The 27,732-nt window shown below is 39.9% G+C and overlaps 2 protein-coding genes across 2 annotated transcripts; one reads left to right on the top strand and one right to left on the bottom strand.

Annotated features, from left to right (window-relative positions):
* The first annotated feature begins 447 nt into the window (after nt 1–447).
* On the top strand, nt 448–6,630 carry gnat2 (guanine nucleotide binding protein (G protein), alpha transducing activity polypeptide 2). Its single transcript, XM_031726409.2, has 9 exons — nt 448–734; nt 3,439–3,481; nt 3,884–4,025; nt 4,170–4,327; nt 4,442–4,570; nt 4,655–4,784; nt 4,875–5,028; nt 5,289–5,501; nt 5,818–6,630. Exons 1-8 carry the CDS (start codon nt 629–631, stop codon nt 5,477–5,479), a joined length of 1,053 nt encoding a protein of 350 aa, XP_031582269.1. The 5' UTR covers nt 448–628; the 3' UTR covers nt 5,480–5,501; nt 5,818–6,630.
* A 3,028-nt stretch (nt 6,631–9,658) lies between these two features.
* Nucleotides 9,659–27,586, bottom strand: gnai3 (guanine nucleotide binding protein (G protein), alpha inhibiting activity polypeptide 3). The gene is made up of 9 exons (XM_031726393.2): nt 26,957–27,586; nt 18,751–18,793; nt 18,181–18,322; nt 17,940–18,097; nt 16,916–17,044; nt 15,013–15,142; nt 14,081–14,234; nt 13,489–13,698; nt 9,659–10,454 (listed from the first exon to the last, which is right to left on the bottom strand). Exons 1-8 carry the CDS (start codon nt 27,072–27,074, stop codon nt 13,508–13,510), a joined length of 1,065 nt encoding a protein of 354 aa, XP_031582253.1. The 5' UTR covers nt 27,075–27,586; the 3' UTR covers nt 9,659–10,454; nt 13,489–13,507.
* Between the last annotated feature and the right edge of the window lie 146 nt (nt 27,587–27,732).

Raw genomic sequence — 27,732 nt, 5'->3', positions numbered from 1 at the left:
TAAAGAGTCCAACAGGCAGGAAGGACTGCAAGGAGGAAAAGAAATACACATTTAACTACACATTTGTTAAAATAAGCATCGCAGTCAAATCGTTGTCTACTCAGAATATTTAAAGATTGTTACCACATCAGTAAGTAGATATTACAGATACAACAGAATGTTGTATCTAAGATGAAATATATTACGCACGGCCATAATATCTCCATTGTTGTTGAATCAAGGTAATTTATTTATATAGTTTATTTTACCAACATGCACATAGTTGTGCGTACTATGTGAATGTGTTTATTTTCTCATTTTCTTTACATCATTCACCACTGCCCTCATTATACTAAATGGATTGACTGGCCAATCAGGAAGAGACACCTCGTAAGTCAGGCTTTAAGCGCAAGTAATTAAAGGGTGGCTCTCTGCTTGCCAGAGCAGGTGAATTCATTTGATCCTTGAGAGAGCCATATCTAATCAAGCAGGGCCCGGAAGCCTCAGACTCCTCCTTCCCAATCCCCTTCCGCTCGAAAATCGCCTTTCACAACGATTAGTTGTCGTACCCAGATTTTCCTGCAGCTGTTCACAGACAACCATCAAAATTTCCTTCCTTGAGGATCTTGAGTTTGAGGAGGAAGAAAGTATGGGTGCAGGAGCCAGCGCCGAGGACAAAAAGTCCAAGGAGTTGGAAAAACAACTCCAAGAAGATGCTGATAAGGAGTCTAAAACGGTCAAGCTATTACTGCTTGGTAAGTGACCTCCTGAATAGAGTTGTGCTGTGCATCCTAGACTGCAGGAGAGGAGAAGTGCTCAGATCAACAGGTTTTAGCTGTTTTCATGGAGGATTCAGTAAAAAGTAACTTTTAACTTTCCATCTCTGGCTGCAAAGGTTTTGGTTTCCAGAGCAGATCCAAAGTTTTAAACAGATGCACAGAAAAAAATGTTTCTTCTAGTTTCAGACTGACTGGTGTGTGAAAGATAATGAATGTAACTTTACAAAAACACCTTAAAATGGAGAAATTAATTTACCTGCAGTCATCAGATACAGATAAATGTCTTGGTGAATTGTTGCATAGGAGCCATGTGAGATGGTGTTAAACTGCTTCTTGCATATACTCACTGGTCATCTAAGTAAACAGATTATTGGTTTTTTTTATATATATATATAAAACTCTATCTTAGTTTATTAAAAGATGTGAGGACTGTTAGAGCAGTTTCATTGGCATGAGGTCAGGGGAGGCGAGAGATTAGCGAGATAAGAAAGCAGATTGAACCTTTATACCCACGGGTCTGTGATGAAGGCCATTTTGGAAATTGCAAGTTCCATTAACTGAAAAGTAGAGTAAAGCAAAATCTCAGACTAATGTTCGCCTATCTTTACAACCTGCTTATGCTTAATGTATCATGTTTAAAGTGCATTAGTCAGAAAAAATTGCAGAATTTCATGTTTATCGAAAAGATCTTCAAAAAGAAAAAGGAAATCTGTAAATACATATGCATGGAATCTAAAATAATATGTACCATTTAGAAATCTACTACTGAAAAGAACTAATAATCATCTGACTTTTACTTAAAATTACTTTTCACTTCTGATGGAAGGACATTGGTGCTTAAAAGATCACAGCCTTTGGTCTAAATGAATCACAGCCTGGCAGTGATATGTCAATCCTATTAACTAACCGGTTTAGTGCAGATCCACTTGCTGAGATCTTTGTTGACTTGCAGCTCGCACAAAATGTATAAAATGTGTTCTGTTAGAGGGAAATCAGTAAAAATAACTGACAAACTTTTATGCTTTTACTGGGAGAACCTAAGCTGTTCATTTGTACAAATTAGTCTGAAAGTGGTTTTTTTTTTTCCTGACAACAATTTTTAAAAATTGCAATATAATTTGCGATTGAAAAGCTAGTCAGCGACTTAATATAGACTTGCAAGTGATTTACAGAGATGTTGCTTCTTCTGCTGCACTATGGATCAGATTGTAAGGGCAGGTGAGAAGAGAGCCGTCATGTGGTCTCAGGGGGATATTGTGAAAACAGAAAAAAAAGACCACAGAGGACCCCACACTCTGTTTTTACTCCACAGGCTTGCAGCTGATTTCAGTAGCAAGCAAGGTGTTTGCTAAATGGTGAAAGTAACAGCTGAAGCATTTTAGATGTCTTAATGAACTTTTTTCAGTCAGTAAGTAATAAAACTGCCTGACAACAAATTTTGCGATGATTCTGCCATCAAGGAAGTGAACAAAAAATACACAAGCAAAAATGTAACTTAAAAAAACAAAAAAATCCCTCAGTAACAACAAAATATAGGCCTTGAATGTAAATTTTTCCAAACAATTTTGCATATTAGAAATGGCTGTGATTTCACTGTTGATATTCTATTTTTTCATGGATTTGTATTTTTTTTAAAAAACAAAAAACAACAAACTACATCTTCAAACGCCAAATTCAAGCCACTGCAGGGCCTGCAGGCGCACTTGCAAAGGAGCATGAGCTGCAGAGAGGAGATCAGGGAATATCTCATTGGATCCTGTGAGCTAACAAAAATGTATCTTAAAGTCAGTACCTTGTTACAAATGAGCAAAACAATGACTTCCTTGCTAATAACTTTCTTATGGGGGTAAAAAATAAAAACCAACCGAACAAACAAAAGAACAGCTTCCCTCCTTTAGAGCCGCATGTGTAAAGGTTTTAAATGCTCAGCACTAAGTCTGTCCACGGCTTAAGTGATGTGGCTCAAGTGGGAGCAAGACGGTCAGCTTTGGGTGCCCTGTGACGCATAAACTCCTTCTGGCCTAACTTAGCTTATAGTGTTGGAGAGAGCCTGATCTGCAGGGAGGCTTCTCTGCAGTCAATTTTACATAAATGCACGCCACTCATTATGTATGCATGCATGTACTTACTGAAGCTTGCTGTCATTTTAGCTGTTTTTATGTCAGATGTCCAACATTTGGTGATGTCTGCCGACAAAAGCTCAGTGCTAATCATTAGTGGGTGAGATTCAAAATAATAACAATAAATAAATAAATAGATAAGGGAGATTTTTTTTTATATATATAGTTTAGCACGGGGGAAAAACTCCCATGAGAGCTGTGGCCTTGAAAGGACATTATGCTGCTTCTGTTAGCTAAGCTTTGGCTAGTTCGGTGTCCTGTGTTAAAACAACAAAGCTTTGCGTGAAACAGAGAGTCAGAACACATCAGAGAATCACCATCATTTCCCAAACCTATAGAAACTGTGATGTATCAATGCACATTAAAATCCATCTCCGCCCCTTTGCATTTCCCATTCTACTTCTAATGTATTTTCTTCACTTATATATCAGTGCATTTAGCATTCTTATGCAATATATTTACATTTAGTGTTTTTATCTGCCCACTGTCTTGTGTTTGCAAAGTAAAATATCTTCATGGTATGAAATTTAGGATGTTAACCTTTGTTCTCCTTTCCACAGGTGCTGGTGAGTCGGGGAAGAGCACCATCGTTAAACAAATGAAGTAAGCGTTAAAATAAGTGCTGATAGTAGCTTTGAGTCATTCACTGTCACAGGTAGACAATGGGAGTTTGAAGTTTTTCCCGAAGTTTTTATTAATCCCATCAGTCAGGAATACGACCATTTGGCTAAAGCGCTTCAATCTCTGTCTGATTCATTTGCAGTGAAGCCCTTTACGAAAGCTTAACAAGGCAAACATCCGCTTACTAATTTGTCACTTCTTTTGTGCACTTAGTTAAACTTTGGCAGTGAAACCAAAGTGAGATCACTAAGACGCCACAAGGTGGCACCCTCTCCCTCTCGGCTGTTTTCTTTCTGCCCATCAGCTCAGTTAAAGTAGTTGTTGTTGAGAAAGCTTTTTCCTGAGTTAAAACACTTCTGCCCCCACTCTTCTACTCGCTCACAGGATTTTGCATCAAGGTGGTTACACAAAAGAGGAACAACTGGAGTTCAGAGCGATCATCTATGGCAACATCCTGCAATCTGCTCTGGCTATCATCAGAGGCATGGAGATGCTTGGCATTGATTTTGGCTCATCGTCTGGACAGGTCTCAAGTTACACTTAAGAGATAAAAACCAGACATGATAAACTTGTTGAGTTCATTCTCACTGACATTAAATCTTGCACTATAAATAGTCCAAGCACTTTGTCCATGCTGATGGAGTTTTATTCTGTGTGCACAAAACCACAGGAGGATTCACAGAAGCTGCAAAACTTGTCAGACTCTATCGAGGAAGGCACAATGCCTCCCGAGCTGGCTGATGTTATCCAGAAGTTGTGGAAAGACTCTGGAGTGCAGGCTGCCTTTGAGAGAGCTGCTGAGTACCAGCTCAACGACTCTGCTGGCTAGTGAGTCGATGTCATACGTGTAAATCTAAAGAGTCAGCTCATGCAGACTTTATAAATACAGATGATTTCATTTACCAAGACTGACTGCCGTACTGTTTGTTCTGGAATCATCAGCTACCTCAATGAAATGGACAGAATCTGCAAGCCCGAGTACATGCCCACTGAGCAGGATGTGCTGCGATCTCGAGTCAAAACAACTGGTATCATTGAAGAGCAGTTCTCCTGCAAAGAGCTGCACTTCAGGTGAGTCACTGGGAAACTGGCTAAAGCTTACATTGCTGTTTAAAGGTACTTAGTGAGTGTGTTCTGACTTTCTGTGGTGAACAGGATGTTTGATGTGGGTGGCCAGAGGTCAGAGAGAAAGAAGTGGATCCATTGTTTCGAAGGTGTGACTTGCATCATCTTTTGCGGAGCTCTCAGCGCATACGACATGGTGCTCGTAGAGGACGATGAAGTGGTGAGTCAAGGAGTCTTAGTCCTAAGTCCTAAGTGACCACGAAGAAACTTGTCAGTGAGTAACTCTCAGTGTTCTCTCTAACTTTTATAGAACCGTATGCACGAGTCCCTCCATCTGTTCAACAGCATCTGCAACCACAGATTCTTTGCACTGACCTCCATCGTGCTTTTCCTCAACAAGAAGGATCTCTTTGAAGAGAAGATCAAGAAAGTCCACTTGAGCATCTGCTTCCCAGACTATGACGGTAAGATCGCCTGGTTTGGTCTTCAGTTAAACCTGCGGCATGTGGCAGGGTTGAAGAAGGAGAATAGAGCAGTAGGCCACATCTGTCAGGCATACAGTGAGATGGAAACCAGACTGGTACATGGCACCAGAACACAAATAGCAATAAAGATGGAAAATTAACTTATAACGCAAGGCGCGATGCAAATACGTCACCTGTCACGTCATATAGCACAAGTAATTATTCTGAACCTTCTCCCCTGATCGATTGCTTTCTTTTAGGCCCCAACACATACGACGATGCCAGCAACTACATCAAGACGCAGTTCCTGGAGCTGAACATGAAGAAGGGCGTGAAAGAAATCTACTCTCACTTGACTTGTGCCACAGACACAAAAAACGTGGAAATTGTGTTCAACGCTGTGACAGACATCATCATCAAAGAAAACCTTAAGGATTGCGGTCTCTTCTAAGCAGCTGCAGAGTGGAAAGAAGGTGCGTAGTGAGCACGCCACATCGCTCCCAGAGCCCGTGTCAGTGAAGACTAATAGAGTCGAGATCAGATCCCAGCTTTATCAACTTAACCTCATCATGTCTGGCCATCCTGCATTGCCAAGCAACGGTATGAGAAATAATCAGTTTGGACCAATTGAGGCTGTTGAGGATGAGGAAGATAATCAGAAGCAAAAAGCAGTTCCTTAGTGGCTTGATATGATCAGTTTCACATTCCAGAAAAGGCTGACAGTAAAATATTTCATGTATGATTTATGAGAATTAGTTCAGCATGTTTATCACTTTCTCCACTTTACAGAAATTCCTCTCCTACCTTAACCCCTCATATATTGGCATTAACTAAGGAGCGCAAAAGATGGAGCACAAGGGATCCTCAGATTGTTGTGTTTACACCATCGCTTCCATGCCAAGACATGACCCTTGACTGATCCTAGCACCTCATCATCTCCAACAGTTACACACCCCTGCAACACAGTGCATGTCCAGCTGGGTTGAAGCAAGTATCAAGCCCCCATATCAACATCGTGGACCTACAGCTTTCTACAAGACTCTTTCATTTTTCTAAACTACGCTATTTTTCTCACACCAAAAGCTGAAAGTTTGAAGGTAAGAACAGGAAATAGTTGCTGATTCCATCCTTTGACTTGTGTGTCATGAGTTTTATTTACTATTAAAGCCAAGCTCTGTAAAATAAACCAAATAAAATAAAACAATAACTCTGGGATTTATAAATATTTTGAATAGCAACATCTCAATTTTATTTTTTTTTTTTTTTTGAGTACAGTAGTCTCTGTGGTCTTGATAATTAAACTGTCAAAGTTGCTGAGCAAATATCCCATTCCCAGTGCAAAAATGTACATGTATCTACATAGTGTAGATGTATTCATTTCGCTTAACATTTTAATGTGATGAATAATTTTCAGGACATCAAACATGGTAGAGAAACTTTGTACATAAGAGTAGATAATGCATTATATTTTGAAAGATAATCTGTGACAGAGGGAAACACTAGAGGGACGATGCTTTATTATAAAAAAGAGATTGAAAAATCTACAGAGTTTGTCCTTTCTTATGAAATGTAGAGGCATGAAATAAAGACGCATTAACTTCACCTTTGTGTCCGTGTCTTCGTTGCAGAACCACACTGTCACTACTGTATGTTGAATTAGCGAAACAGGCACGCTGACACTGACAGACCACCTCGGGCTGTTACTTGTAGGGACAATGCTGCTGTTATATAATTTCCCTAATCCAGTCAAAGGGGAAATGGCAGCGTAAGGAAGTTCATTAACAATAACCCTATTGAGAGAGCAAAACAAATTAAAGCGGTAATTAATCTGCTGGGTGAGATTCGCTCTAAGATTGTGCAGGGACGGATACACGAGGCATGACAGCAAGCAAGGGCAAAACACAGTGTAAACAATATCTGGAGCTTAAAAGAGGAGCTATGATTTGACTTGAGTGAGCAGGACTGCTTCCTTTTTTGTCTCTCCATGATATATTAGCATTTCCAAATCAATGGAGAGTATGATTCTGTTCAAACAGCCGGAGAATGCCAACAGATTGTTACAGATAAATATCTCATTATTATCCTTCCTATGAAATTAAAAGGTTTTGTCAAAACAGAGCAAGGGATTTTCAACATAGCATTTCTAAACATGCTAGTTTTCTTTAGAAAGCATAGATTAGGTCTATTTGCACACAGTAACACAATTATTTTAGAAAAAAAACACCAGGTTCAATATTATCAGCCTGTAAAATCAAGTTAAAACTGAGGGTTATTGTCCAATTTAAACACAGTATAAAACTTCAGCAAGAGTTTTTGCTGTCACTTTGGAAAACATCATGGAAAAACAAAAGAAATCAGCTTAGACTTGAGAAAAAGAATTGTTGATGTTCACAAAGCAGGACATGAACATGCAAAGTTATTGCAGAGTTTCCAAGTGTCGACAATCATGAAAAAATTCAGAGAGTGGCACCCAAAACAGAACAAGCCTGGCAGAGGTAGGAAGCAAAAGATTTCAAAGACTCTGGAAAGAAAACTAGTGAGGAATGTGTCTAAAGACCCCAGAACAACTGCCAACACACTCATGAATGATTTAGTCAAGTTGGGAATTGTAGTCTCAACTAAGACAATCACTAGAGCTCTGCACAGGAATGCACTGCATGTGAGGCTTGTAAGGCTGCAAACCAAGAAAAAATCCACTTCTGCAGAAGAGACACTTTCAAGTAAGATTGTAGCATGCTAAGGACAACCTAGAGAAAGATTATGCAGCCTGAAAGCACATCCTGTAGTCAGATCGGGCAAAACTCCCACAGAGGTTCTGCTTATGTTTGGAGAAACAAGAGAAGGGCATACTACCTAAAGAAGACCTGTGTGCTGTGGGGAAGCTTCAGTGTGTGTGGAACAAGTCAAAGTGGGGGGAAAAAAGAAAAACAGAACAATATGTCAAGATTTCGAAAGAAAATTAAGCAGTCAGCAGCAAAATCAGTTCTGGATCATCAAAAATAACTCAAAAACATACGTCACTCCTGGTGAAGAACTACTGGCCTGCAGAAAGTCCTGACTTGAATCCCACTGAAAACCTGTGGGGTGAAATGAATAACAAGGCCAATGCCAGAAGACCGTCACATCTGGAGGAGCTTGTGAGAATCTCCAAAGAAGAATGAGCTGGTATTGTTCAAGAGATGTGTGTGAGACTCTAGATGAAAGCAGGCTGTTATCCAGCTAAAAGAATACACTGTTAGCATCGGGGAGGGGGCAATAATTTAGACTGTGGTAGTTTTTGGTGTGTGTGAAATAATGTAGTTTCTGTGTGCAAAGTAAAATAAGAAACATCTGCATCTGTATTGGAAACTGTGTTAAAATTTCCTTGCTCTGTTTAACATCACTTGGGAACTACGTACAAAAACATTTTCATGGGGGGGCTAATAATTCTGTCCTCATCTGTATGTCATTGTCACTAAAGCCAAGGAAAAGATCAAAAACTTGCCCTCCAGTGATGTTCTATTATAAAGCAAAAAAGTAATTTAACTATTAAAAACACACGAGTGAGTCATCGCAAAGCCTTCTTAAAAAATATAACTGATTCTCAATTTTTTTAAAGATTAACAGCTCTGGCTGGAACAAATGAGGCTGAGTGCTGTAGGCAGGAAATGCAAGTGAAGAGATGGACCAACACAATGTTGGTTTTAGTCTGATGTTACCTGCTGACAACATAAAGTTTTAGAATATCACAACCTATATCCTGCAAACTGAACACAAAAAAATGGCACATTTTAGCTCAAAGAGTCTTTTCCTGTGTGCTGTCATGTTGACTCGTAGCTTGCATCTCATTTGAGTTTATTTCATTGTTTTACTCTCAGGCAGAGACAGCAGAGAAAGACAATTTGAGCTGTTTTGTGTGTGCAGCAGCTGGAACACACTGACCCTCAGCTCAAAACATACAGATGTGTCGCCGAAGTCTAAAAATACTGTTTCCAACCTGAGTGTCCTCAGTCTCTGCTCTGTTTCGGTGAGAATGTGACTATATGGTTTACAGTGGATAGCATCTGGTTAGTGTTGCCTGTTATTTTGTTTTAAACCAGAAGAACATTCAGACAGCTTTGAGCTATGAGGTTAAAACAGGGCCAGTACAACTGCTCAGATTTCAAGTGAGCTATACGTCCATCAGACACCTGCCTAACAGCTCTGACACACTGGACATAGGGCGTCTGCAGATGTATTGTGGTGTCCTTTGGGTTCTGTAGACTGCAGGGTGGGTCCTTTGTGAATCACGCTTATTGTTGTGAACTTCTAAGACGTTTGGAGGCTCAAAGGATCATTTAGGTGGTGCACGCTGGGAGGAGGCTACTTCCTTGATCCTTGGTGTGCAGCAATGTTTAGGTAGGCGATACATGTTGACATAGCATCTATATGAATCCCAGGATCCAAGGTTTTACCAGAAAATGTCATCACTTTACCTTCAGTGGTTTTAATCATGTGGCCAATCAGTAATAACCTTTGATGAACTTGGGACCTGGCTGTGCAGGACTGTGCTCTACTGCAGAATATACAGCAGCAGTCTTCCTAAGTATTCGGTCCTCATGTACTGTGTGCATCTAAATGCCTGCATCAAACTATTATGCCAGCTTCACAGTTTAGTTTTTATATTTCTTTACTAGTATTCACAAGACGGTACACTGACCTTTTAAAGACTACATAATATTTATATTGCAAGATCAATGAAAAGAAAAAACAGTACATCAAAATCAAATCCCTTCACACACTGATTTCAGTAAAGATGTTCAGTACAATGTGTTCATGTTAAAATAAAACAAACAAACAAACAAAAAACACCTATGCAGATACGGATGTGGCTACTGAGTTCCTTAGACTTCAGCTAACTAATCCCTGACCCGACCGCTTATATTTTATGCTTGACATCAAACTAATCACAAAAAACTTTGTACTATACATAAGATATGTCATTCATGCATCCCCCCCAAAATGGAAATTCTCCATAATTAAAAGTAAAAATTAAAAATAAAATACAACAGATGCAAATATTCAAAAATGTAACGTGCCACAGCTAAGACAAAACGCAACACGATGGTGAACAGAATAAACATTTTAGCCATAAAAACTGCGAAATGAAATGATGGATCTGATGAACAGGCAGTCAGTTTTGGTCTTTGTGCAGATGACAGCGAAACTATAAACCCGCCCGAGTGATGCAAAGATCTTAAATATGACAGGGATCATTTCACACGCTTTGCCCACTTTCATCCTCTCAGAGCACGCCACATCTTAAAAATCTATTAAGACAAAAGTGATAACAGTTGCAAGTCCCAAAGTTAACGCAGTTTAGGTCCTGCGGCGTAGTCCTTAGTGACGCCTACTTTTGAATGTTCCCTCTGCAGAAAAGATCCCACAAGTCCTGATTGTTCTGAAACCTGCAGGGAAATGCAAAGCTATCATTAATACTTCTGTCAGGAACATAGTAAAAATAGGATTGTTGTTCTATCAGCAGTCATTTATATTAGGCAGTATGGCTCTGTTCTGGGACCTCCCTGCAGGTATAAACAAAGACATGGAAAGCACCTGGTGAAAGAGAGAGAGCAGCAACAGCAAGCCCGAACAGTTCGAGCATCAGTGACAACAGACATGACATTTATTCAGACAGAAATGGCACGAATAGCACTAAATGTAGGAGGTAGGTTTGCAAAGCGGCTTGCAGAGGCAACAGCAACTGTATACTGGTAGAAGCAGCCTGCCAGAACTAGCATGTTCAAGGCTACAGAACACAGCATGCACACACTCCTGCACACAGCAGGAGGGAGGCAAAGAAGCTGGGGGGCTTCTTTGGGTGGAGAGAATGTGTGTATCCATGACCGTTTCTGTTAATGAGAGTGTGGGGAATGAGTGGGAGGTGGGGTGGGGTGGGGTGGGCTGCTTTTAACCATGTAAAGATTAAAGATTGATAAAGATTGATTGATTGATTGATTGATTGATGTTTAACTACAAATACCCTAAACTTACTGTAACCTGAGTGGAAAGTTAAATTTGAAGAGTCCTAATGCATGAATTACAGTTAAAACCTTTTGTATTTTCATTTGTGGAGTAAAACTGTGGAACGGTTTTCCAGTAGACTCACAGCAACCTACAGCAAACATTATTCAGTAAAAGTAAAACATGCTTTTTGGTAAGTATGAGTACTAAGTATTAGTATTTAGTAAGATTAATAAGTATGTACGAACTTTATTCTACTGCATTTCAGACTTGATGTCAGACTATTTTGCTTGTGCACATATTTGTGTGTATCCATCTGTATGTACACAATACAGATGGATACACACAAATATGTGCACATATATACATACATATCTATCTATCTATCTATCTATCTATCTATCTATCTATATATATATATATATATATATATATATATATATATATATATACACACATATATATATATATATCTATCTATCTATATATATATATATACTAGAGATGGCACGATACCACTTTTTATGTCCGATACCGATACCGATATCATAAATTTGGATATCTGCCGATACCGATATGAATCCGATATAGTGCGTTTTTAATCAATAAAACTGTTTTTTTTAATATCTTGCTGCATTTTGTATAAGTTCATACTCAAGTTTAAATAAACAACAACACTAAAGCTATTCTGTTATACCTGCATGTAAAAAATACACTGCACCCAAAATATTTCATAGTTCAGGAACACTGATCAATCTAATAAACTTAATCCTCCCTATTCTGGTATTTTAAAGAGTACTTAGCAGAAATATTAAGCAACCTAACTAATAGGGTTGCAAACTCCCAGCAAAAAAAAAGGGAACCACCCCCACCCTCCACCTCATGATGCTTAATCGATGTAATCAACTTTAATTTGATGCAGGGTGAAAAAATGCACAGAAATAAATTATTTTTCAAGAATAATTAAATAGATTCAACATCTTTCTTCAACAGAATTGCAGACTGCACAGATGGTACTTTCCCAAAGGAAAAAGTACTATAGCTTACTAGGGTATATTAGACTTAACAGTTACTATATAAAGTAATGGACTTCTATACATTTTACATCAGATTAAAACTTTGGGTGTAAGATTCAGATAATTATTTATTAAAAGCTAGACATTTTAAATGAGAATAAGAAAGAAAAGTATGTCTTTGTGCCCCTTTTCCTGTTCATGCCCTATCGGCCCCTGGCTAAACTTTGCTAGATCCGCCCCTGCACAGTTACCAGCCGTCAGCTACGTGAAAAGGATCCTGGTGTAGAAAGTAATATTAAATAAATTCTAACAACAGCTTATCAAGCTTAAACGTGCTGCTGTTGTTCAGCCGCTGGTTTCCTCTTTCTGGTGCAAAGTGGGCCAAAAACAAAGAAGAGAGACTGACTCGCGACAGAAAAGCCGATCAGCTGATCATTAATTAGTTTCACAATTGAAGTAGCAGCAGGAGATGGAGGGAGGGAGAGAGAGGCAGTCGCTCCATATATCGGTTGTTAAGCTTAACATGGGAATGCTTTACAAACATTCAGAGATGAACTTACACACTTGCTTTACTTCTCTCTGGGATAACGTCCTGGGAGATGAAATGCTGGTTTGGTATCGAGGCTACAAATACACACAGCCACTCTATCACGTGACGCATACTGCTGCTCCTATGTGCTACGGTTATGAGCCGAGTTACGCCATGTCGCAAGTTTTGTGAGGTGTTTTTTTGATATTTAATGGATCGGATTACATTTTTTATTTCTCGCCGATATCCGATCCAGTAATTTAGGTCAGTATCGGACCGATACCGATACGTAATATCGGATCGGTCCATCTCTAATATATACATATATATATATATACATATATATATAGATATAGATATATATAGATATATAGATATACACACAATGTCCAAAATAAAAGGTTATCATGAAAATAATGTAATTTAAATTAACATTCATAAGCTGCTTGTACCAGCAGGGGTTTGACCCCTGATTCCTCCAAACTGCTTTACATCCACAAGCAGACTGAAGGATCCACTGGAGGAAGATGCTGGACCTTGAATTTATTGACTGCATTTGCATTTGCAGCTCACTTGCACCCAGTGCATCCATCATCATCCATCATCTATGTGAGTGTGTGCATGATAGATGGATATTACAGGCCAGCATTTTTTCACATATAAAAACTGTATTGATATAAGGCGTAGGTCTACCAGACCAGTTTTTAAATTGTCTGCTGTGCTCATCTGGGAGGAAACTTATCCAGGTCATGAAGTACAAAGCATGGAAAAATGAACCGCAAACCTTTCTCAGCACAGAATTTTCAAGGTCCTGTATGTTATACCTGTGGATATGCATCCAAATGTACCAAGAGAAATACATATAATCAATAAAGTTACCTCAAATCCTCAAATGATTATTTTCATATTCAAGCATTAATTCAGCATGCTGACCTGAAAGGCAGCCGTAGCTTCAGTAGAGCCCAATCTCCCTCAGGTTGATCTTGATGATGACATCAGTTACTGCGTCAAACACAAACTCCACATTCTTGGTGTCTGTCGCACATGTACGGTGTGTGTAGATCTCCTTGATGTCCTTTCGTTTATTCAAGTCTTCGAACTGGCACTGGATATAATCTGCTGCCTCTTTGTATGTGCTCTCACCTGCAGTGAAAGGTCAGTTTTTACCAAATAAATTGTCTAAGAAACATCCCCTTAACGATCTCTCGATCACCCAATTATACCTGCTTTTCTTTGTAGAGAACATGTTTTGTCATACACAGACTGTCTGATTAGGAACAGTCTAGTTCAATTATGTACTTATTTAAAAGAGTATAGTATATCCGAAACTTATTTAAGACAACCCACAACTTAAAACTATATATATTTATATTTATATATAGAGAGAGCATGTTAAACAATCCCAGCTCGGATGCTGCAAATACATAAAATACAATAAAAATACAATAAATATTTTCTCAAAACATTAAGCTTACATCATCGTCATATAAGACCTTCCATAAACTAAAGTACAAGTTTGCCTCACCAGTGTACTCGGGGTAGCAGATAGTAATGGGACTTCTGGTGATCTTCTCTTCAAACAAGTCTTTCTTATTGAGGAAAAGGATGATGGAGGTGAGGGTGAACCACTTGTTGTTGCAGATGGAGTCAAAAAGCTTCATGCTCTCATGCATCCGGTTCTGAGGAAAGAGCAGATGTGACTGTGACCCTAATTGGCATTTCTTGCAGAGGACATCTTGACCTGACACAAGCTGAATATCATCAAGCTGCTTTGCTTTTAGGGTCCCGTCGAGCACTGAGAAACCCGACTGGCACATTGCCGGTTAGTGCCAGCTGGCGTCCACCCCTTCCTTGTTATGTTGACCTGAACCAACGGCTCTGTGTGAGTCATGAACAAAATGTACCACATGTCCAAACTGCAGTGCAGTAGGCCAACAATAGCGTACTTTACTCTGCTTGCAGAAAGTGAGGCCAATCGCTGACACAGACAAACCACAGAATGTAGTTCACTGTCACACTGTCTCGGCTTACCTGCACATTTTATGCAAGCGGAGCCATTATTAGTGTGGTTAGCAATCTTTCCCTTTCCTTCTATCATAAGATATGTAAAAAAGGCCAACAGTGTGCCAACAAGAAAACCCTGTGTTAGATTTATAAAGTGGATCAGAATCAGAGTGTACGGTTCACAGTGCACTTCATCGGCGTAACTTTGTGCTGAACATTGGGGGGTCAAGATCTCTGTCTAAATGAATAAATAAATCTGGGTAAATTCCCAGATAATTAAACATGCGACTATTTTGCTGGTATTAACTGAAATGAGTAAAGAAAATCAACAGCCTATTTATGCAAGATAATTCATAATTTTATTTGGGGGGTTATATTGGTTGGGTCTGATAATTGGGGGGGGGTTGTAACCCCCCCTAACCCCCCTGGAAATTACACCCCTGGTGCACTTACCATTTCCTCATCCTCAGCCAAGACGAGGTCATAGTCACTGAGGGCCACACAGAAAATGATAGCAGTGACTCCCTCAAAACAATGGATCCACTTCTTTCTCTCTGAGCGCTGACCTCCAACATCAAACATCCTGCGTACACATGCACAAACACAGATTCAGTTACTGCATAAACATTCTCTTTCATGCTCATATTAGAGTTGTGATGTCTTTTTATGTGTTTTCTACAAAGATCTGCACCAACACACACACACACGGGGCATGCTGATGTTTGCACTCTCACATCTCATGTCTGTGCCTCTCCCTCCACCTGAGTCCCTGAGAGGCAAACTGAATCTATACTACGATTTTCAGCTGAAGCCGAAATGAAATTAGAGAGCACCGCGTTTTTCAACACCAATCGAGTGATTACACATTTTTAGATCCTGAGCATTTTTATGGGATTACAAATACGAAGGGAGGCCAGGAAGGCTATTACACTAAACGTTTTACCAATATTTATAAGTACAGGAGCTATATAATGTAATAATGTGAAAGGACTGAAGCGATGTAATTCCATTAACAGCCACAAAGGTGGGTCATCTTGAGCTCAACAGCAGCAGCATTTGTGAGTTATGTAAGAGGAATGAAAACCAGGTATATGATTTTGTGAAAACAGCATCCTCCAAGCAATTTTATTTTTCAATCGTGTTTTATCAGCATTTTACTTTTGAGCATTTTTGATGCTGTGACTACAAAGAAGTTTCATTCCCAGGTGAGGCCTGTTCTCTCAGTATTCTATAACAAATTAAGCACATAAAAGATGTGTAATTGAATCCAAGTGTTGAACTCAGATTTGATAGCTGTTCCCTGGAACTTTCAATATGTCGATGCAAATGAAAGAGGCCGTCGTTAGGCTAAAAACAACAACAACAAAGAATACAGCAGCCTGCATTCAACTCCAACCTTAGAAGCAAGTCATTTACCCCGCTTTGCTGTATGCTCTCCCTAACTAATCTAGTCCTGTCTAATGAAGGCAAAAATGCCCCAAATAATAATCTAATTAAAAAATAATACAAGGCTACTAGAGACGTAGTAAAAACTATAAGAATGGTCAAATCTGGGTGGCGGTTTAGCTCAGTTGGATGAGCAGGCGACTATATGTCGGATGGCTGAGAGCGGCTGGCCAGGGTTTGAGTCCGACCTGTGGCCCTTCGCTGCATGTCTCCCTCCCTCTTTCCTGTCAGTCTTCACTGTCTCTGTCTAATAAAGCCAGTATATATATATACGTACGGTATATACATATAGGATTGAAGCAGGCCTTTTTATTTGTAAAAAGAAGGAGGGTTTACAACAAGGTGCAAACCACTGGTTACACTCAAACAACATGAAGGGCAGAACAGACTTTGCCGACAAACAAATTCTGGACAGATGAAAACAGGATCAACTTGTCCCAGAATGATGGGAAGAGAAAAGTATGGAGAGAAAAATAAAACATCCTCTGTCAAACAGAGTGGAGGCAGTGTTATGGCATGGGCATGTACGGATGCCGCTGGAACAGGCCCACTAGTGTTTACTGATGATGTGATTGTTGATTGAAATAGCAGGACGAATTGCGACGTGTACAGGGCATTACTCTCTTTAATTAACACAAATACTTTTTGTGTTATGTAACTGTTTCACACAGGGAAGTTTTCTTGCACCGGACCAATACAATTTACATACAAAACATCAACAAGAAAAGCCTAAAAATAGTCATAATTTCCTGAAGTAGAATCAGCTCTCTGTGTTGGGAACTGCTCTGTTGAGTCTACAATGAAGACTTCTAGGTAAATGTTTATAAATATAGTAAACCAGTGTAGACAAGAGCTGCTCAATAAGTCGCCCAAAGGAGGCCCTTTGTGAGCAATATGAAGCTGTACTGACTTGAAGTTGAGCTCTTTGAACGTGAAGTGAGTTTCAACGATCCCGGTGGTCTTCACACGTGTGCGCAAAACATCCTGCTGAGTTGGGATGTAGTCTGGCTGGCAGATTCTCTCCAAGTCGTTCAGGTAGCTGAGGGACAGAAAAAAAGTAGTATGCATTCAGCAGGGTGTAAAATACGTTTTTAGACTTTCCACAACAAAATCTGCTGAAAATCTGTACATACATATAATATGTTTGTTTTTTTTTCTTTTATTGACATAGCCAAAGATTTCCAAAAAGATAGTTTAATGCAGAGTAACAAATGTTTGGTCATGCGGAGACCATCCTGCATGCGCACATCTGAGGACGCCACAAAATGATACTAAATATGGGCTCATATTTTCGTGGATGATAAACACTGGCTCCTTTTGGGTTGAGTATAAACAGTCTAACTCTACAGGCTCTTCTTTTCTCATAGTGTGGACACAGAGAGTCATGACAGCTCGCCTGTTTTGACAACAAAGAGAGTGTGTCCTTCACGCTAAGCTACGCTACTTTTTCTTTTCAGGACGAGTGTGATATAAACGCTACAGAAGCACAAAAGAACCTTGAGCTTTATCCTCGTCTGATTGGTAATTAAAGTCTAAGCTATATTTAGCTCAAACTTCTCTGTTCGCGTTTTCCCTTCCCATCAGGTGTTCTCAACTGTTTTGCCCAAATGCCTTTAAGCGGAGGGCTGTAATTTCCGTTTGCCTGTTTCTCCTTCGTTTCTTGTCCTGTTTCAGGAATGCAGTCCGTTGTGCAACAAGCTGAAACAGGACTTTGATGAACAAGACACATCTTGCCTTTTTTTGTTTCAAAAATGAAGCAGGAGAGCAGCTTTTAGTCAAAGCTGTCACCCTCCAGGTGATGAGGAAAACGCGATAATAAAACTTTTCATGAGAAACAGATATTATATTGACTGTTTTATGACTGCAGTCATCTGTGTGTCAGCTCATCTAATATCATCCTTTGTTGACGTGTATGCGGAGAAGTGAGTCCTCACTATGCAGCCGAGTCGTTGAGCTGGTACTCTCGAGATCGATCGAAGCAGGCCTGAACTCCAGCATCGCTCCACAGCCTCTGGATCACGCTGGTCAGCTCTGCGGACATCACTCCTTCGTCTGCCGAACCCGCCAGGGCAAACAGCTGGCGAGCGTCATCCTGGCAACACGAATAACTGCTCACATCGTAAAATTCTCTCTTTGAATGTCATCTTTAATGTCGACCGAGTGCAGTTAGCTTACCGCTCGCGCCTCGTCTCCGAAATCTATCTTCAGCTGGCCCATTGCCCTGATGATGGCTATGATGGACTGGATGGTGTTGCTGTACACGACCACTTTGTACTGCTTGCACTCCTCTTCTGAGTAGCCATCTTCATGAATGATCCTGACACAGACACAAAATCCAAACAGGATTTTAGAGCTCATGTAAATATTTGACAGTGTTAACAATGTGGCCTTAACAAATGTGGGGCAAATCACACATTTGGAAAGTTTAATGCTTGTACTGTCATTAATGCTGCAATTTGAGCTTGACTGAGCATACAGCATGGCTAATGTGGGAACTGGGGGGCTCTATTCAGGCCCTGCCAGGCTACAACCGGCCTCTGAAGCCATTGTTTAAAATGTTATTCACAAAGGCCCTGAGTGGAGCGAAATGAGGCTCCAGCTCTGCTTTCCCATAAAAATGTGCTGCAGCTATAGGAAGAGCTGGGACTGTCTTTCACCAATGTAGAAAAATAAATAAATAAAATAAATAAATAAATAAAGGTTTCTTCCAGGAAAAAGGCATTTGATACACAAGTTTTAACTTACTTCATCTGCTTAACTATTGTGCTTTTCCCAGATTCTCCAGCACCTGAAAAAAATGGACAGTAATCACTGAAGGCAAACAAATAAACACATACATACATGAAAGCTACTACAGAATGTCTTACAGTCTAGTCCCCTGTCACATGGATCACACCAGCTTTTCATAACAGCTGAACTTAATCCCATCTCATTTAATCATACATCCCACAGTGTGTGTGGCATGTTTGCACCAAAACCACCAGGAAAAAAGCTTCTTTGTGATGAATTTCAGAAACTAAACTGGACCCTGGGGGGAGTCCAAACAGTCATGTAGTACTCACTTGCTCAAAATCAACTGGCTGCACCACTCAGCAGTTTCTCAGCGTGAGCACATTCAATTTTCCTTCATCACCGGAAATATACAGTCACCAACGTCATGTAGCGGAATGAGACGCTAACTGCTTACTGCAAACCGTAATAGCCCAGATAACAGTGAGTAGTTCGATGAGCTGGTGCACTTGATGCAAAATAGTCTGAATCTGCGACAAACAATGAACTGATGGCAGTGGTGATGTCAAAGCCGCACTAAGCTTCCATTATAATAAATGATATCGTAATGATGATGAGTAGGGAGGGATTTCACATGAGCAATCATTATAGTATTTCTACAATAATCACCCAAACAGGAAACAGTTGTCACGCTTCTGGCTGAGACCGTGTTTTTCCACTGGAGCGACAATCCCAGATATCACGCTGGTCTGGGCGTTTGAGAGCAGTTAGGCCATAAAAATACAGAATATGAATCAAACAGGATGTCAGCAAGTTGACCCCCCCATCCCCTCCAATAACAAACATAAACTTGTTTTCTGGCTCAAATCCAGTGTTGCTGTATGACGGAGGATGATCCTTTTCTCTTTTTTATATTTGATAGATAGATAGATAGATAGATAGATAGATAGATAGATAGATAGATAGATAGATAGATAGATAGATAGATAGATAGATAGATAGATAGATAGATAGATAGATAGATAGATAGCATTAGTCCAATGTCAGAGACTATGCTGCCATCCCTACTTTTTACAGGTGACTGCACCTGTTCATACACATGTTGTGTGTTAGCAGACCTGATAAAAGACACGTAAGGTGCATACAATAATATTTTAGTCACAACAACTTGATGTGTTACCATAAGTGTACAGAAAGCTTCCCAATAAGCGTTGCACAGAATATAACAAAGATGAGGGCACGCCAGCAAGAGAGTGAGAGAGGGGGGGGAGCCAACAGGAAAAATATTGTCATCGTCATCTGAGCTCTGTAGTCACTTCACCAAAGGTTACATTAAAGTAAAAAAACAAAACAGAAAAAGAAAACCAAAAAGATTATTGTAAATGTAACTAAATGGTGACCTGTGACTTCAGCGATAATCTAAATATTTTCTGACTAATTTTCTGTTGAATGATTAATCAGGTAAGTTTCAGCACTACAATAACTTTATGTCAGGGTACCTGAGGCGTTGACCCAGTGTTTTCAGCTTTGGACCTTTTGCCATTGTTTAATTTCCCCATGCCAGTTTCCTCTTTTATTGTATATAGTCTCTTGTCTGTGTGTATTGCGTTTAGTTCTAGTTCCTCTGTGTCATTAGTTAGATTTATTTCAGTCGTGTTCCCACCTGTTTTCAATCCTCATTATCCTGTCTATTTAAACCCTGTGTTTCTCTCAGTTCCTGGTCTCGTCGTTGTCAACTCCTCGTGTGTGTTCCCTGTTCGTGCAGTCATTTATATTCAGTTCATCCAACCTTATAATAATGAGTCCTGCATTTGGGTTCTCTTTCTCCATTCTCCACACACCTGAACGTGACACTTATGTTATCCCATAACTTTAACAACATTATTATTATTATTATCATTATTATTATTGCTTTTCATGCTTGGCCCACATCTCTGCTCTACAGCAGACCTTATGGTGAGATAACATAAATAAAAAAAAGCTTATACTGTCTCTGCTGAAGTTCTATAAATATTAAAGGAATACTAGACATTTACTCAGGAAAGGAGAGACATTTATGATTCATGTCTTAAGTTAAAAGAACAAATAAATTACGACCTTAACAAGTTAAAAGAATAACCAGCCTTAAACGTTTAGGCATTAACATTTTATCTAGCATATAATATAAACAAAAAATGAATAAAAAATTTGGAAACAAAGCAAGAAACATGTCATTTTTACAGATCAGGACACGGTGGGTTAAAGAGTCTCATATTTACCATAGAGATTTGATTTTAATCTCATATAATGCTGCAGAGTAGACTATATCTTCAAAGATTTCAAACAATTCCTGTTATCCTTCAAAAGTGTCAAAAGTAATAGTTGTGCTTGTTATTTGAGGTGACTAGAGTATAATCCAGGTCTTAGTTCTATAGATCAAGCCTGGAAACACACTTTCTTATGGGCGTGCACACTGATCCCATGTGGGACACAGTTGTTTTCATTCATCCCATATTTGTGGTCCTCAGTTGATGTTCATTTGTCGGCTACAATGATACGCTTAATACTGTTTCTTAAGTTTTGAAAATATACTTGTGGTCAAGCTGAGCTGCTAAAGTTCAACCCGAGGATCAGAATGGGGAAGAAAGGTGACTTTGAATGTGGCATGGTTGTTGATGGCAGATGGGCTGGTCTGAGTTTTCAGAAATTGCTGATCTACTGGGATTTTCTTACTAGGAAAAGGATTTATAAAAAATCCTAGAGCAATGAGCAGCACTTCTCTTGGTGAAAGTGCAGAAGAGCATCCATGAATGTACGGCAGCAGAAGAGCACACCAAGAATGCTTATATAGTTGGTGCATTGTAATGTACTGATGTTGCAGTCACAACCAACTGAAAGGGGTGCAGATGTCTATTAGGAACAAAGGTGATGCTTGCCACTAGGGAAGGAAGGCAACTACTTGGGGTCCCAGGCAAGTAGGGGTGGGTAGGTGTAGGGGTGGTAACTTTTAAACTACAGCAGTGGCAATGTGTCAAGTTTTGACAGTCGGAGAGATCAGACCTCGCTAAGGTAACCCCACCTGACTCCAGCAAAGAAACAAAGAAAAAAACCAATAACAGTATTTATAACATGATGGAAGTGCTGGTTGGAGGAGTCAACTGTGCATTTGCTCCGAGGACTCTAGTAGACTCCAGAAGCTTCTATTTCATTCTCTGATGCTGAGATTCATGCCACTTGGATGCTAGCAGACCCCTGCATACTGTAAATGATTACACTACTGTAAGTTCAGGAGTATACCATCTGCTATAGTTTTTGGATAATGGATTTGCATTTGCTGCTCTTTGTAGTACCAAATGGAAGGCATCCAGATTTCCACAGGGAGCATCACACTGACCCTCTGATGACGCAATTTATGTTACATTTATTTAACCCAAGCACAGTCCCTCATACTCGTAGATGCAGAAAGTATAACACTTGCATAAATGTGACTGTGTGCAGTAACAATGCTGGCCTCTGGGTTAAACTGTCAACATGATTGATTATGGTGACTTTGGTCCGCCTAACTGATCAATACATACTGAAGTCCCTGTTGTGCCCTCATGCTACCTGCAGACACAGCTGAAGTTTAATTAAACAGGCCTGAATGAATGTGCCAACATTAAACCTTAGATCTCATTTCCATAAACACCTTGCTATCATGTACATTCAATTCAGTTCAATTCCATTTAATTTTATTTTTATGGTACCAATTCACAACAATAGTCACCTCAAGGCACTTTATATTGTGAGGTAAAGACTGTACAATAATAAAGAGAAACCCAAACAATCAAACGACCCCTTTAAGCAAGCACTTGGCCACAGTGGGAAGGAAAAACCCCCTTTTATTGGCATATATTTTGCCAAATATTTTATTATATTGGCATCAGAGGCTTTATTTGCTTTATGCAACTGCAGTAATGATCAGAAACCACAGGATGAATACATTTCAAGTGCTGGAATTTGAAATATGGGCGACTGCTTTCTTCCTTAAAACACCCAGGAAGCTCTATTGTCTTAACATAATGAATCTCCAAAAACGAGACACATTCCCATTGCCAGTCAGGAATCTACAGCAGATGAAGTTTGCCAAGGAGGCTCAGAATAGAGTATCGTGTTCAGATGGACGGCCAGCAAGAATAAAATCCATGAATTCTTTGGTTAAGCTGTCAGCAGCCAGAGAGATTTACGCTCATCGGGCTCATCAGACAGAGGGGAGAGGACAAAGTGTGTTGATCCCACTGCTCAGTTCTGTCAGCAACCAGTTCTCTCATTCATGGCATTTTTTGGCTGATTGTCAAGCATGGCCTGCGGCCAATTTAAAAACCAACTTTACACAGGGTGCCAGAAACACAGGCAGGAATCAGACTCCGAACCAAGCCTCATTTAACAACAATCTGAAATGCAGATTTTTTTTATTTTTTTTATGAATTATTGTTTGTGGTCAAATAGGAGACTGTTCATTGGATGGGTTAACTGGCACTAAAGTTTTGTGGTTTTGAATAAAGCACAGCAGCTGAAGTCCTCTTTGTTCTTCCCATGAACTCTCCTCTTCCTGTACAGACAGGGAGTGAAGGGCACTGCCTGGAAAAATCTCTGAGGTCAAAATTTGACAATGAATCTTTCCATACAATAAGAGTTTTGCCTGAATTTAGTATTACAGCGCCACATTTTTCCACCTGAAGTCAATCCTCGTATATCTGCTGGTAGGATTTGTGTGTATCCAAAACCCACATATGTGACTTCATGTGGAATCTATTTTTAACCTAGCAGCTTCATTTTTTCCCCAAACAACAGCCATGCTGTAGTCTATTAACCTAACAGTGGAGAAAAAATAAAAGGTAACCTAACACTTGTGGGCAGTAATGGCTCAAAAAATTACAGTAAGTAGATTTACTGGCAGAGTTTAGTCCTGTCTTATCTTTTAAATCAAGGTAGAAAAAATCATTGCAGACACAAAGGACAGCGCACTGATGGGAAAGCTGCCTCATTGTGAGAAAAATGCCTCTATCCAGAATGTGACCCAGAACACAAACAAGGGGGGAAAAAGCAGGAAATCAGATAGAGAAGCATGAAAATCATCTCAGTCTTGATCAACAACCACAAATGTTCACACAGTGCAGTTCCTGTTAGTGGAAAATATTCATGTTAAGTGAGGTTAAGTGGGTGGTGCCTAAAAAAACAAAAGGTTATTTCAGGGGATTAAGTTACAATTTGTCTCTCCCCCCAAAAATCACAGATAATATCTTTACCTTTGATTATTTTTCTGATTTACCACCACAGTTACAGTAATTGACAAATTCATTTGTTCCTTTGAACGCTCGAATCATGAATAAACACTTTCTACAGTTTTATGAGGAGATTTTCCACCATCATTAAAAACTGTGTAATTTACTAACAGCGCTATGTTCTGGCATCCTGCTGCGTGACGAAATTAACACTCACTGGCCACTTTGCTCTTTAACTAAAATATCTAATCAGCTGATCACATGGCAAGAAGTCAATGCATTTAGGCACACAGATATGATCAAGATGACCCGCTGACACTCAAAGTGCGAATCAGGATAGAGAAAAAACGTTGTTTAAGTGACTCTAAACGTCATGCATGGTTGTTGGTGCCAGACTGGATGGTCTGAGTATTTCAGAAAGTATTTCAGCTGTTCTACTGGGATATTCCTTCACAATGATCTCTAGGGTTTACAGAGCATTGCCCAAAAAAGAGAAAATATCCAGTGAGTGGCAGCTCTCTGGGCTAAAATGCCTTGTTAATACAAAAGGTCAGAGGAGAAAGGTCAGACTGTTTAGAGCTGATAAGAAAAGCAACTCAAAAGTAACTCAAATAATCACTGGATACAATCAAGGTATGCAGAAGAGCACGTTTGGATACACAACATGTTGTGCCTTGAAGCAGATGGGCTACAGCAGGAGAACACCAATGCGGGTGTTGTTCCTGTCAGCTAAGAACAGGAACTTGAGGCTACGAGTCATACGACCTAACCAAAATTGCACAATAAAAGATTGGAAAAATGATGATGAGTCTTAATTTGTGCTGCAACACTCAAACAGTAGATTCAGAATTTGACACACTTTTTTTCAGCATACTTTGGGCGCCCTATCAGCTGAGCATTGTTTAAACACGACAGCCTTCCTGAGTACAGTGGCTGACTCTATCCATCCCATTATGACCACAGTGTACAAATCTTCTGATTGTTCATTCCAGCAGAATAATGCCCCAGGTCATTTCACAAAGCTCAAATCATCTCAGAGTGGTTTCTTGAACATAACAATGATCACTGCACTCAAATGGCCTCCACAGTCTGCCGATCTCAACCCAACAGAGCGCCTTTGGGACGTGGAGGAACGGAAGATTTACATCATGAATGTGCAGCCGACAAATCTGCAGCAACTAACTGCGTGATGCTGTCATGTCAACGTGAACCAAAACCCCTGTGGAATGTTTTTTAGCACCTTGTTGAATCTGTGGCATGAAGAATTAAAACAGGAGATTATATCTGCTACTAGCAAAGTGTACCTAAAGAAGGGTATGTCTTTGTGACATATACAGCTTTTCCTTTTCAATTCATGATGAAAAGAAAACATTCTTTGAAAGGTTGTTGTGTTATAAGATTTTTCATTTTCTGATAAGCTAGGCCTCCAGAGTGCGTTGGCTAAAGCTGCTCTAAGTGATATTGTTAAGTGAATAAAACTGTGTTAGACAGCGGTCTCTTACAGTGACAAACAATATCTTCCAGCTCGCTCCTTTAGTTTTACGACCCATAACTCTCCATCTGCTTTGGTTTACGCCCATTCCTAAATCTCCGTATCATATTCTTGAGATTATCTTCACATACAGTTCATTATATTGAAATGAAAGAGATTAGCATTCAGTATGAGTGTGAACAGCAAAGTTAATATGTTGCTCATCAGGGAGCGTTTACGATATGATATTGTCTGTTATACTAATACTTTAGGCAAGGTCAAACACAGTAAAGGATGTTTAATTGTCTGGTTGGTAACAGATGGCACAAAAAATATCACAGAGTCGTCTCTCTGCTCAGTTTAGAAACAAAATACCACAAATCTGGGCAGGCCCAGATCAACAGACTGTAAAATTTTAGTGGAGCTTTTTGATGTTGATGTTCTCCTTCTTTTTCCAGAATGGAAAACAAAAGAATCTACCCTGTTGTCTCAAATTTAGGCAAGTCTGATGGTATTTATATGAATATTTTAACAGACATCATAATCAATTACAGGATCTTTCTGTGTTCTTACACATTTACACCATGAAGTAGATCTACAGGCACAGAGAATAAAAACACTAAACCTTGTTAGACTGGGCTAATTTAATACCCCACACCCACAGTGACAGTGTAACAATACAGCATACAGTTATAGCATGCTGAAATCTGCACACACTGTGAAGATAAGGCCTGACTTTTTGTGTGTTCGGCAGGATCCTCTGCCTGAAATTCACTACAGCAGCAAACTGCTTTGGCTAAAGAAAAAACGGTTCTAAAACAAGTTAAATTACTACATTTAGAAGTGACTAAGGTGAAGAACACTAAAAATATGCAGACCTTAAATAATGAGTGGATTAATTGATTGGGTTGCTCATTCATTTAACTGCATATGCAGGCATATCGGTCTTGGTGTGGCTGCAGGCTGTATGCACAGATTACCAGTGCAGCAGAGCTCATCACCAGTGGACACTTTTATCCATGAACTTGTGATAATGTCAAGCTCTTTCAGAAGCTCCAACACAATTCATTTTAAATGCACTTGTTCTCAAGTACCAGAACAGACTGACCCCAGACCAGCTTTTACCTGCAGCTCTAAATCTGTAAGCACTGATGTAAAACAGATCAGAGGCAAGTGACAACACTTGTCAGCTCCTCTGGGCAAGTACTCCCAATTTCAGCAATGCAACACAGATAGAAAACCAGTGAGGTGGCTAAGGACTTGCATTTGCCCTCTCACCACCAACATCTGGTTTACTTCTGAAGGAAGAGGAAGGGCGATGAGCCGCAGCTGCTTAAAGCTGACAGAAGGAGGGGGAGGGAGGAGTGTTTGGAGTCAACCTAAAACGATCCCACACTAAAGAAGTGAATATTAAAAGTGGACTTCTCATATAGTCATGTGATGACACAACAGCTGCTGTACATAAAGGAATAGAGAGAGCGAGAGAGACTGTAAATAAAGTTCATACCGAGTAAAAGTAGTTTCACTTCTTTGGAGGATTTGTCTCTGTCTTCTCGCAGGTTTTTATCAATCATTTTACTCCTCTCCACAGCAGCTTTGTCCTCGGCGCTGATCGTGCACCCCATTTTTTCCTGCCTTCAAACTAATTCTTAGGTGACGGACTGTGGTTTCAGCAGCTCATAAGTTGAAAACACCGTCCAACGAGCTCTGGGCTCGGCGTGAGCTGAAGTTCCCCAACGCAGGGCGAAGCCGAGAGAGAGAGAGGGGGGGAAAAGGCGTTGGCACAGGAGCCTCAGTCCAACTAAACCCACAGTCTGATGCTGCTGAGCTCGCACAGCTCCAGCCCATTCACTACCAGGAGACTATCAAATATCACTTTTCAAATCATAAAATACTTTAATCCAATTTATCGGCACTTACGGCAAAAATCATATAAATATAAAGAAAGAAAGTAACTAAGAAAACTGTGTGTAAATCAGGCGCCTAATCCAGCGTTTCCGGCGAAAAATTCTCAATAAAAAAAAAGTACCAAATGTTCTTTTTCTCCCCCCAAAAAGTGACTGCCGCACAGCGGAGCGTCCAACCAGCTGATCCAGCTGCGGACCGAGAAAACCCTGCTGAAAAGGGAAGACGCGCTCCACGGGGCTGACGGGAAATGTAGTCAACTCTATTCAACCTGCCATGTAGCCTATTTCTGCCTGTGTTCCCAGAGTAAAGTAATGCTCGTGTAAATAAATGTCGTCTACTTCTTAAAGCTTTGAGCTGTAATGTTTAGACCACGTG

This window comes from Oreochromis aureus, linkage group 20, assembly GCF_013358895.1.
Source record: "Oreochromis aureus strain Israel breed Guangdong linkage group 20, ZZ_aureus, whole genome shotgun sequence".
NCBI classification, from domain to species: Eukaryota; Metazoa; Chordata; class Actinopteri; order Cichliformes; family Cichlidae; genus Oreochromis; species Oreochromis aureus.
The sequence above is the reverse complement of the archived record's forward strand: the minus strand, read 5'-3'. Positions and strand labels throughout refer to the sequence as shown.